Below are 12,811 nucleotides of genomic sequence, written 5' to 3' on the forward strand. Positions count from 1 at the left end.
TAAAAACAGAATAAAATCAAGATAAATAACATTAGAATAAAAACACAACAAAAGCACATACAATACAGTCATGGTGGACACAAGGACTGAGCACATTCATGACATATTAAAAGACCCAGACATAGACAAACGCACCATATCCCCTCACACACACACACACACACACACACACATTGTTGCCTTTGTACAACACCACAATATCCGCAGCACAACAGCCGGCTAAAGGTTGCCATCTATGTTTCGTTTGTTAGCTGGAAATCAATTCGGTCTGATATATTGGCGTTATTCATGTCGTGTTGTTTTCCTATCTCGGTTGGAGTTGCATGGTATCGAATAAATAAAGACATCAGGTCAGAGGTCTTGATTGCTGCTGAATTTAGATTGTTATACGATTTAAAATATATATTTATTTTTTAATTGCACTTTGCATGTAACTGGTGGATGAGTGTGAATGTTTATTAATAAGGTCTTGTCTCTCCAAAGCAACTCCTGCTAATCATTGCTAACTAACTGTTCATTATTTCTGATTGCCAGATGCAACAAACCCTGTATATATAATGGGTTATTGTTTAACATAGTGAGCCTAAAAGGTGGTATTTTGTTGTGTGCCACTGACGGAACATACACACCAATAGCCATTTATTATTTGGTACATTTTAGTGTTCTGTTTCATGTATTAGTGCATTTGCAAAACACCCCCTTCACACTTCACACAATGAGCCAGATAAGGTTGTATCCTAGTCTCCTAGATATGAGAAGCTGGAAGACATACCTGGGATATGCTGATATTATCTGGGATACTGGGACAAACCTCATTCCACCTACGGTTGGGTTATGGAGTCTGTTTCAAAGCGATATTCACTTTAAGTAGAACTTGTCAAAAATGTAGTTTGACCAACTGTCAACTTCTCACAGAATGTTCAGAATATTTCTTCCAGCAAGGCAGTAGGTAACTACTCTCCAACATTCTATGCAAGGCAAAGATACACAGTCACACCACACGCAAACCTACAATAAATTAACTATCTGCTTTTTTTTTTATGGTAATAAATCTGTAAACAAACGCACATCAAATGCCAAAACAAACACGTTCCTTAGACTCAGAATTGTCTGTTTTATTGAAATATTCACAGCTGTAGTTTGTTTGTACTTCAGAAGTATGATATTTAGACATGGTCCCAAAAATGAATGGAAGTGAATGAGGAGCCTGACTGACACCTGAGAGGAATGGTGGTGTTGACAGCAGACGACAGGGACAGCAGTGGTCGCCAGCTTACTTGTAGATTACTTTACATAGAGGTAAGACTGTTGAAACTTGACAAGTCTACTAAAGTGAAATATCCCTTAAGATACATTTCCATGTTAATACTCACAATAGAGGCCTTGCACAGAATGTTTGTGTAGTTCTTCCAACATTGCTGCCTGAGGCTGTAACCATTGGTAACCACACAATTTCTCTCTAGTGGTAGAGTAGGTTAAACACTGGAAAAGCATGATATTATTACTGTTCCACTGTGACTTGTTTACAAGTAATAAGACACCAAATTATTAGGTTTTTGTTTTTGCACATAGGAACTGTTGTCTCTACCATTGCCATGCAAACAACAATGGTTGCTATGTTACAGGCAGCCATGCTGGAAGACGGACAACTACACAAACATTCCGTGCAAGGCCTCTATTAGGGCTGGGCGATATCAAATAAATTCATATCACGAGAACCATCTGAAATTATTCCAATATCGACATATATCACAATATGCTAACAGTATGCAAAATCACAACATAAATAATCCAATTGCTGTTCATCACAAGTGTTAAATCAAACCAAACCTACGATAATGTTAATTATCGCCCAGCCCTACTCACAATATTCTGTTTACTTGGATAATGATAATAAACATTTATATAGCATTTCTCCAAACAGTTACAAAGTGCTTATAAACTAAACCAATAATGTTTAGTGTAGCTATATGGAATATCGGTGATCAGGATATAAAAATGCATGTATGCACCTTATCCTGATTCCTAGCTAAGGCCTTAACTGGGATATGAGAAGTATCCGGAATACTGTTGGTATGACATTGTTATGATATTGAGGAATCGCTTATATTAAAGTGGCAGTACAATTTTGTTCAGTCAGAAAAAGCTTATTATGGGAGGTTAAATATAGAGTAACTTCTTTTCGGCTTCAGGTCAGGTGCATCATTTGATTTGTTATGACTGTTTTGGTGCACCCTCTGAGCACAGCCAACTCTCAGCATGCTGAGGGGGCGTGGCCGTCTTTTAATCGAAAGGAGATGTCAAGTTAGTGTCACATAATACATGGAAGCTTTCAAATGTAAACAGATTCATGGGACCAGTGTGATCGGTTGCTATGGGAGATCGACTTTGGCTACGACTATTCGACTAATGTTAGACAGCCATGCTAAGTGGCTAATGTTGGGCTACTTGCAGTACATGTTGTAGATGATTGTGTGATATATATAATCCAGGGCTGTTCATTATTAGCCACAGGGGTTGAGGTGAACTGTTGACTGGATAGCGGAGCAGGTCAGTCGGTAGCAGTGCTATTAATCTCAGAAGTACTCTCTGCCGCTTCGGGTATCACTGTTTTTTGGGGGCTTTGCCCCACACCCATTCCAAAAGGCAGTATCGTCGTTACAGCTCGCTTCCCTAGTACACTGTTGATTGCCGTGGCAGCCTTGGAAACGAGCAGTATCCAGAACTAACATTAGCGTGGCAGTGTTTGGCTGACGTTAGCTTAGCAATTGGAAGTCCATGGTAAAGTTGTATTATCATCACAGAGCAGTCGGCAATGCAGTGCGTCTCGTTTCTCTGGTCAGCAGTCCCAGAATTGAGTGTCCCAGCAGTAGCGGTATTTGTAAAACATGGTTTCTGGGCTAACATTAGCTTAGCGTTTGGGCTCCATGGCAATGTTGTATTATTCCCCAGTCTTCCAAACATGTCGCCACTTCCTGCGTCAGTCGTTTCAAAATGGAAACCCCTCTGGTGTTTTGTATACAGCCCGGCCATAGTTTTGACCTCATTTTGACAGGGAGCTCCTGAATGGTTTGGTTGACTATTAGGAGGCGGCCCTACTAGTTCCATTACTTATTTGTGGACTAACTAGCCGATATCCTTTACAACTACTGACAGACTGACCGATGGGCCAATCAGGGAAACCCGAGTAGATGTCTTCAGGGAAGTGGATCTGAAATGGTTTGATTCTGTCGATATCCAGGGGGATAGAGATCAAAGGGCTTTAGTCATAATTTTCACAACAACTGTTCTGACATTTTGGGTAATTTACATCTACATACCTTGTGTAAAAAATAAAATTTAAGATTTTCATTGTACTGAATCTTTGGTTTTTATAGGCCTTCCAAGATGAAGAAAAAAAGTCGACACCACCGCGTGTCAATGCAGAAGCGCCCGTCCTCGCCCATCAAGCCTTCGCCCAACCGGGAGACCCTCACCTACGCCCAGGCCCAGCGCATGGTGGAGCTGGAGGTCGACGGCCGCGTCCACCGGCTCAGCGTCTACGACCGGCTGGACGTCATCGGTGACGACGACCCCACGGCCCAGGAGATCACGGAGTGCAACAGCAACAAGGAGAACAACGAGAAGCCCCAGCAGGTCCTGGTGCGTTCCGCGCGCCTCAAGATCAGCAAGCAGAAGAAGAACGCCACGCTGACGGCCGCGCACGGGCCCCCCGGTCCCCACGGCGGCGGCGGCGGAGGCAGCGGGGGTGGGGGTGTGAGTGCGCTCTTGGAACCCAAGTTCCGGACGGTGGAGTACAACCTCCCGGCGGTGCCCCGCAGGCCCTCTGCGTACTACCGGTACACGGAGCAGACGGCGGAGGAGCTGGACGAGGAGGTGGAGTACGACATGGACGAGGAGGACTACGCCTGGCTGGAGCTGGTGAACGACAAGAGGAAGAGCGAGGGCGTCAGCCAGGTGGCCTGCAACCTCTTCGAGTTCCTCATGGACCGCTTCGAGAAGGAGTCGCACCTCGCCACGCAGGGCGACGTGGACGAGCGCTCGCTGGTGGACGAGGACGCCGTCTGCTGCGTCTGCATGGACGGCGACGGCGCAGACAGCAACGTCATCCTCTTCTGCGACCTGTGCAACATCGCTGTGCACCAGGAGTGCTACGGCGTGCCCTACATCCCCGAGGGCCAGTGGCTGTGCCGGCACTGCCTCCAGTGCCCCGCGCGGCCCGCCGGCTGCGTCTTCTGCCCCAACCGCGGCGGCGCGCTCAAGAAGACGGACGACGACCGCTGGGGCCACGTGGCGTGCGCCCTGTGGGTGCCCGAGGTGGGCTTCTCCGACACGGTCTTCATCGAGCCCATCGACGGCGTCGGCAACATCCCGCCCGCCCGCTGGAAGCTCACCTGCTACCTCTGCAAGGAGAAGGGCGCCGGGGCGTGCATCCAGTGCAGCAAGGCCAACTGCTACGCAGCCTTCCACGTGAGCTGCGCGCAGCGGGCCGGCCTCTTCATGAAGATGGAGCCCGTGAGGGAGGCGGAGGCGACGGAGACTGAGTCGTCGGGCGGCTCCCCCGCCACGTTCTCGGTGAAAAAGACTGCGTACTGCTGCGCCCACACGCCCGACGGCTGCGACCGGAGGCCCCTCACCGTCTACGACGAGCCTCGTCACCCGAAGAACGGAGTCTGCCACAAGAGGGGCGGGAAGAGAGGGCGCGCCAGGTTAAAAGGATGGCAAAAGAAGAGGAGTAAAAGAGTGGCGCCGCCGGAGCCAGGGGCGCCTGCCAACTCTGGGCCGAGCATCACCCTCTCGAGGTGGGTAGACCGTGGCGAACGCTTAATGCATGCATTACCCCCCTAATCATCATCAGTCGATACTCATTAATTCCTCATCAACAGGCTTGTGACAAGCATCTCTCTCTCTCTGTCTGTCTCTGTCTCTTTTTCTCTCTCTGTCTGTCTCTGTCCGTCTGTCTCTCTCCCTCTGTCTGTCTCCCCCTGTCTCTTTTTCTCTGTCTCTCTGTCTCTCTGTCTCTGTCTCTCTCTCTCTCTCTCTCTCTCTCTCTCTCTCTCTCTCTCTCTATCTCTGTGTGTCTGTCTCCCTCTCTCTGTCTTTCTCTGTCTCTCCCCCCTCTATCCCTCCCTCTCTCTCTGCCTATCTCTCTGTCTGTCTGTCTCTCTGTATGTCTCTCCTGTCTGTCTCTCTCTCCCCCCATGTCTCTCTCTCTCTCCCCCTCGTCTGTCTGTCTGTCTGTCTCTCTCTCCCCCGATGTCTCTCTTCTCTCTCTCAGTTTTGACACGATCCTCAACCAGGTGTCTGTCCAGAGGAAGAGGCCGTTTGTGGAGCGGGCCCTGAGCTACTGGGTGCTGAAGCGTCAGTCGCGGAACAACGTGCCCCTGATCCGCCGGCTGCAGGCCGCTAACCCCCAGCCCCCGATCGCCAAGCAGCCGGTCAGTCCCGGCGTCCAGCTGCACGCGGCGGGAGTCTCTGTCCCGCCTGTCCCGTCTGCGTGTCTCCTCGACAGCCGCTCGTCCGATCGACTTCACACTCGGCGGGTGTATCGCCGGGGACCCAGAGGGAGCGCCGTGTCGAGTGTGAAGTCGATTGAGCGCGCGGTTCTCGAGAGCGACCCCACTGCGGTTCTCGACACGCCTCAAACGGCCACCGCGGTACTGAAACTTAACACTCTTTGTCTTGCACCAGTAAATGTTAACGCCTCCAATCTGTACACACTTGAAACATGGCTTGTCGGGGGGCGGTGGGGGGGTGTTGTTTGATACTCGTTTTTCACGTGACACGTGGACTGAAGTGCCTCTCTTGTCACCGCAGGACCCGAGGGTGGAGAGTAATCAAGCACTGAAGGAACAGCTGAAGGAGTGGCACCGCTTACGGCACGACCTGGAGCGAGCGCGCCTGCTGCTGGAGCTGATCCGGAAGAGGGAGAAGCTAAAAAGAGAGGAGGTACAATTTGACAACCACCCTCCCAAAATGTGGCGCCCCGGGAGGTAGAGCGGTCGTCCCGGTAATCGGGAAAGGTTCCCGGTTCGATTTCCCCCGCTCCTCCCGGGCAGCGTGTCGACGTGTCCTTGAGCAAGACACTTAACCCCCCTAACCGCTTCCTTGCACCGCCGCCTCCGCCGTCCGTGTCCGAGTGAACGGGTGAATGCCAGGGATAAATTGTAAAGCGCTTTGGATGAAAGCACTATATAAATGCGGTAGGGCTGTACCGAATGTCATTTTTTAACATTCAAAGCTTCGATTGAAGTATTCGAAAGAAGCTTCGAATGTCTATAAAAAAAATTATACTTTATTTTATTTTTTTTTGAACTGAATCCTCAAATTGAATAAAGTGATTACTCTGATTAAATTAGTATTTTTCTTTTATTAAATCAACTTTCTTTAATGAATATAACTCATCAGTTTCGTCAACATAAATAATCCAATAAGGGCACGGTTCGTATGAAAGTGATGGTCAAGTCTTATAGTATATTATAATATTAGTGTAGCCTAATCTTTAACTGCAACTGTGAAGAAAACCCCCATTGGTTTAAACGGATTGAATAGACAAAAAAAAAAGTTTGAATGTTGATTTAGAATTCGAATGTCAACATTATGATCTAAGCTTCGAAGCATTCGGTACAGCCCTAAAATGCGGTCCATTAGGCGGCTGGGTGGCGCAGCGGACTAAGCGCTTGTCACCAACGCGAGAGACACTGGTATCGAATCCGGCTGTCAGCGTTGCCTCCGGCTTGGCCGGCCGTCATACTGACTCAATTGGCAGAGTCAGCGGGAGGGAAGCCTTTGGGTGGTAATCTGGTCGTTGTAAACAGCAACTCCTACAGGTCGGTCAGGGCGCCTGCACAGCGAGGGAGGGAGATGGCGAGGGTAGTGTGACCTCCCACACGTTACACCTCGCCAATTAGTCCACGCTGGCAGGTGAAAAGATGCTGCTGGCTGTCTCCTATGTCTCGGAGGAAGCATCTGATAGACTTCAGGGCTCCCTAGATCGACCAGTGGGGGGCACATGCGAGCAACGACCAGGAAGGGGAGGGGGGAATTGACATAACGACTAAATTGGGATGGGAGAAAAACACAGAAAAACAGGAGGAGAAAAAGTTACAAAAAAAATAAAAAATGCTGTCCATTTACCACCATTTTAATTGTTTTAACCCTTTCACTGCCGCACTACCAAACAGTTAACCCTTTCATTGCTTCAATACACATAAGGTTAACCCTTTCACTGCCACACAACATCAGGTTAACCCTTTCACTGCCACACTACAGAAGGTTAACCCTTTACTATCACACTACCAACGGTTAGGCGTATACACGTATGAGGCATTCACATGGAAGTTGAGTCTGATTTTTGAACGAGGCTCCAAACCTCATCCTTTTGCTTTTGTTAATCTTTTGTTTTTCCACAGATGAAGCTGCAGCAGTCGGTGTTGGAGGTCCAGCTCACACCCTTTAACATCCTCCTCAGATCAGTTCTCGACCAGCTGCAAGAAAAGGACTCGTATAACATCTTCGCCCTGCCCGTCAGCCTCAGCGAGGTCGGTGGTCTTTCTGCACCATCCAATGTGGAAGAATCCAATCAAATCCAATCCACTTTATTTATAAAGCACATTTAAAAACAACAAAGTTGACCAAAGTGCTGTACAAGGCTTTTTAAATATTTACATAAAATAAAAGGATAAAAAGATAAAAGCACAATATTGGACAGGGTTCGCACAAGGTCCTTGAAGTGCTTAAGTGCTTGCATTTTTTGAGAAAAAAAGTCTAGGCCTGGAATTCCTTGAAAACAGCAAATTTTTTAACAAGGTGCTTAAAAAGTCCTTGAAATTCAAATCAACCATTCGCATTGAATGTTTTGTTCATCCATGATCAAATTGTTCTGAATCAAGAAATATATATTTTTTTGTTCTGTTTTAATCAAATCTGACGAGTCGCTGTCTCCCTCGCTCCAACTGATTTTCCTAATTTCTTCGTGTGTGATGCTCTAGCTGGCAAGCAGGCCAGGAAGACGTAAAAAACACAAAAAAAACTCCATTTAACACTTTTGAGTGCCAGGGACGCCATAGCTCGTTTTATTAGAGACCCCATTGAGTGCCGACGCCGACAATTATCGTTTTATTTTTTTATTAGCGATCTGAATTCATATTTCATCAACCGAGTCTCCCGTTGGTACAGCAGCTCCTCCAGGAGCTCAGATGGGAAAAAAGCGCCCCCTATCGTCTATCCCTGTGTAACTGCAGGTCAGTCGATTAGACTGACCTGGGATCTGTAGAGGTGGAGCCAACTGGCTCCATTGTGCTGGCGAGACGTCTGATCAAGAGGGATCTGATCGCGAGACGGAAATCAGCCTGGAATATATATTTACAGCAGCCAATAATCAATCAATAAGCGTGATCAATATTTGGAATGGCGATCAGGAATTGGAATAATATTTTTGGATAACATCTGATCTCTGGTAAGGAATCTATTTTTACCAGTCTTAGGATAATCAGACCTGTTTTCACGGAGATTTCAGCATTTCCCTATGTGTGATGTGGCTGTTTGGCTGTGATCGCTGATGAGGAAATAAGAGAATAGATTTTTCAGATCGCCTCTATAGCGTGCATACGTACACATATACTATCGATAATCTAGCGTTTATTTGAAAACTATTCATAAATAGGCCAAAAAATTACAACGTTTTTGTGTATTCTAGAATGGAATCTTTATATTTTCCTTGAACGAGGGCTTTTCAAAATGCTATAAAACGAAAATGAACAGATAAAAAAACAATCCGTTTCGACAATGTTGACTGCAAACAAGTCATTGATAAGCGATGGGCAGATTAGACACATAGCCATAATTTAAAACATAGATTAGTCGTTTTTAACGCTAACATTGAAGTGGATGATGGCATTCAACGGGGTAAAAGGGTAAACAAGGTAAGCACTGATAGTGTTAAAAGTGAATTGTATCCTTCGGGTGACATCGTTGAAAATGAAACAGTGCTTGGAAAAGTACTTTAACACTTTGACTGCCCAAGTGTAATTTCTTATTAGTCCCTTGAATGCCCACATCCACTCCAATGTTAACGTTAATATCGCCTAATCTATGTTTTAAATTATGGCTATGTGACTGTCTAATCTGCCCGTCGCTTATCAAAGACTCATTTTCCAGTCAACATTCTCATGGCAGATTGTTTTTTTAATCGCTTCATTTCCGTTTTCTAGCATTTTGAAAATCACTCTTTCACGGAAAAAACAACACATTCCATGATAATCGCCTTTTACTGGAATATTCTAGAACGTTGTCATTGTTCGGCCATGTCATGAATAGTTTTCAAATAAACGCTAGATTATCGATAGTATATGTGTACGCACGCACGCTCTTGTGGCGAGCTGAAAATCGAGTCTCCTATTTCCTGACGGCGCGCACACAATCACATAAAAGCTTATATCTCTGTGAAAACGAGTCTGATTATCCTAATACTGATAACATAGATTCCTTACCTGAGATCAGATGGTATCCAAATGGTTTATTCCAATTCCCAATCGCCATTCGAAAAAAATCGCTCATTTGATTGATCCATCGTGTATACAGTAAAACACATATTCCCCGTGGCTCCGAGGCTCCAGAGTGAACTCTGGTAGACCCCGGTTACATGAGTGAGAAGTAAAATGTGGAGTGCAGGTTTTTTTTTTTTCATTCATTTTCATTGAGTCCAATCCAAAAGGGTGATTTACCATCTGGGAGACGATAGGGGGTGCTTTTTTCACATCGGAGAGCCTGGGGTGACTGGATCTCCAACGGTAGACTCGCTTGATGCAATATGATTTCAGATCGCTAATATAAAAAAAAACGAATAAAACGAATATTCTCGTGAGTGGGCATTCAACCCGCGGGGGGTAAACACGAGAACTCGTGGATGGCATTCAAAGTGTTAAAGTCCTCGAATTTCATTTAGCAATGTCTGTGGGAACCCTGCTTGGACCACTAGCATGATGCAGCGTGCCAACGATTAGGATGCTGGCATTCAAAAAGTTACGTGGGGCAGGTAGACTAGTGCAGCCTTATCGCCGGGACTGGACTCTCAGGGCTCTAAGGATCTAAGTATTTGGCTCGCATTTGCCTCCAAAATCATTAGTGAGTGAATGGGAAATTATATCCACATCCGGTCGTCAATTTAAACCCGGGCATTGTGTATTTTGGCCCATATTCAAGTCCCCTGAATTAATTCTCAGAAATCAGTGTCTCTGAGGCATTGACCCATAAGTCTGTATGTGAAGCTTGCGTACACTGGAGGCAATATAATGGAAAAGCTCATGTTTTATTCAGTAGAGGGAAACAATGAAAAGGGTAAATTGATGATTATTAGAACAAAACGGTCTGCGCCAGTGGAAATTGCTTCAATTTTGTTGTTATTTTCCAGTCCCACCTCGAGACCCACCTCTTCATCTCTGCCTCCTCCTAGACCTCCCTCTACCCTGGTGTCTGTGTGTTGTTGGTCTCGCTACCCCTCACCCCTTAGTAGTGTAAAGCCACTTTGAGTTCTACAAAAGAGCAATCCCATGTATTATTATTGTTATTATTATTATATACCTATTCATGTTGCCAATTAAGCAGCAAGGTCTTGATTCCACGTTACCTAGTCTCCCTCAGGGAAGTATATTTATGTGATGGGTAAAAAGCCATGAATCGGTTACTAGACTTCAAGTGTAAACCTTTTGTAGACTTTAATTTTGTTTTCATTTTCAAAGACTGAGCCTTTTCCATAGCCGCCCCTAAACTGTTAAATAGCCTCCCCCTCCACATTGGGTCAGTCCAGACCCCTTGAGGTCTTTAAGTCCCGGCTAAAGACTCATCTATTCTCCCTGGCCTTTGACCAGAGCTGAGCCTGCCTCCTAGGTCGTTACTTTTAGTCATTACTTATTTTTGTAATCTGCTGCACTTTTTTTTCTTTCTATCTGAACCCCTGCACTTATTTTTATCTGCAATTTCTTATATTTATGTATATGTATGTATATGTATTTTTTGCTCTATGCTTTTATCTGGGAAGCACTTTAAGTAAATGTGCTATATACCGGTAAATAAAGTTGATTGTGATTAAGAACATTTTGACCGATTTATTATATGATCTTTCACTACACGCCTTAAAATAGTAACATAAAATGTACGATATCGGGTTCAAAAGCACATCGATACTTTATGGTTTTGGAAATGACCACGACACTACATTGAGCTGAGATCTCAGTAGTTAACTTTAGTATTCGACGTGTCTCTCTGTTCCTTCCACAGGTTCCAGACTATCTGGACCACGTCAAGATCCCCATGGACTTCTCCACCATGAGGAAGCGCATCGACGCCCACTGCTACAGCAACCTGGAGGACTTCCAGGCCGACTTCAACCTCATCATCGCCAACTGCATGAAGTACAACGCCAAGGACACGTTCTTCCACAAGGCCGGCCTGCGCATGCAGGACCACGGGGGAGTCATCCTGAGACGGACCCGGCGGGAGGCGGACCGGGTGGGCTTCAGCTTCCCCGGCGGGATCCACCTCCCCGAGCCGCCGACGCTAGAAGCGCCCGCCTCTTTCGCCTGGGAGCACGGTGAGTTTTGAGCAGCAGAACGTCGTCGGGCGTTGGGGTCACGTCAATGATCTGTGGAATGTCTCAAAACTAATGACTCAAGGGGCCTAGTCGAGCATAGGAAGTTAAATAGAATAGAAATACTTCATTCGTCCCGAGGGAAATTTGGCACTACAAATCGCTCACAGTAAACGGTAAACATTTAGGTAGACAAAACAAAAGTCACAAATAAGAATAACAATAAGCCTGAGACTAAAATGCGGTCCGGGATATACATTTCCTATTTTACATTCTAATATAAAATATACAGTAAAAAATACACAGTAAGTGTAAATTTGTACTATGACGGTTTAAAAGTTAAGTAAAAGACCAGGAAGATGGTACTGTCACCTTGTGCTCAGTGATGCAGTGAGGCACAGTGATGCGTTATAAAGTCCGATGGCTGTCGGAATGAAGGACTTCCTGTGCCGTTCAGTGCTACATCTTGGTAGTCTTAGTCTAGCACTGAACGTGCTCCTTCTGTGTTTTGTATGCATTGGTTTGGAATCCTGCATGGGACTGGTGTTAACTTTTTCAGGACCAATTAAATTTGTTTGCGTATTTAGGCTATAATCCATGAATAGTGAACCATGACACAAAGGAATATTTTTCTCTTAATTAGCTGTAGCCTATGGTTTATTGCCATCTGTTTCTGACGCACTGTGACAGGAAATTGTGGATAATGGGATAATAATAATATTTTGCCCAGTACCTAAGGAAGGAACTGTTGCGAGTTGAATTCCCTCCACCACAAATCACCGCTCTGTGACATTAATTCGCTCTCTCCGTGCTCATCTTCCCCTTCATAGTTAAAGTGAACGATCTCTTTGAATAGGGGGTCTCTGGGGACGAACCGAAGGTGGAAGGGTGCCATGTGGACTCGTTTCTAAGCATTCTCGTTTGTTTACCGGTACTTAGAAGAACATAATGTCAGCTGTCGGTATGTTGCCGCACTCGCTCGTGTGTGTGAAGCGCAAACGCTGCCACCGCTGACTGAATCTGGGGCGTTACACCCGGGAGAGCGTAACACGGCAAAGCAGGTACACGGAGCGTCGAAGCAAACGCTTTGTCATATCGGAGATGCTTCCTCACTCGCTCGCTTGAAATAGTCCTGCAGCTGGCGTTGCATTTTTCTGTATTTATCTTTTTCACATGAAGCTCAGCCAAACTTTCCAGCGTTTGCCACCGCTGCCGGCCACGGTC

General features: G+C 46.0%; 1 protein-coding gene across 5 annotated transcripts in view; it reads left to right on the plus strand.

The window, feature by feature from the left end:
- The window catches only part of LOC311245225 (uncharacterized protein), a 50,850-nt gene that overhangs the window by 1,143 nt on the left and 36,896 nt on the right, over nucleotides 1-12,811 (plus strand). For 4 of the 5 annotated variants that reach the window (XM_084335054.1, XM_084335051.1, XM_084335052.1 and 1 more), the window contains exons 2-6: nucleotides 3,378-4,802; nucleotides 5,279-5,657; nucleotides 5,818-5,949; nucleotides 7,413-7,541; nucleotides 11,278-11,590. In XM_084335054.1, the coding sequence (XP_084191180.1) occupies nucleotides 3,388-4,802; nucleotides 5,279-5,657; nucleotides 5,818-5,949; nucleotides 7,413-7,541; nucleotides 11,278-11,590 (2,368 nt within the window). In that variant the 5' untranslated portion in view covers nucleotides 3,378-3,387. The remainder of the gene's footprint in view (nucleotides 1-3,377; nucleotides 4,803-5,278; nucleotides 5,658-5,817; nucleotides 5,950-7,412; nucleotides 7,542-11,277; nucleotides 11,591-12,811) is intronic. The other variant, XM_084335055.1, reaches the window with a different exon arrangement.

Source organism: Notolepis coatsorum (genome assembly GCF_963971535.1).
Source record: "Notolepis coatsorum genome assembly, chromosome: 18".
NCBI lineage: Eukaryota > Metazoa > Chordata > Actinopteri > Aulopiformes > Paralepididae > Notolepis > Notolepis coatsorum.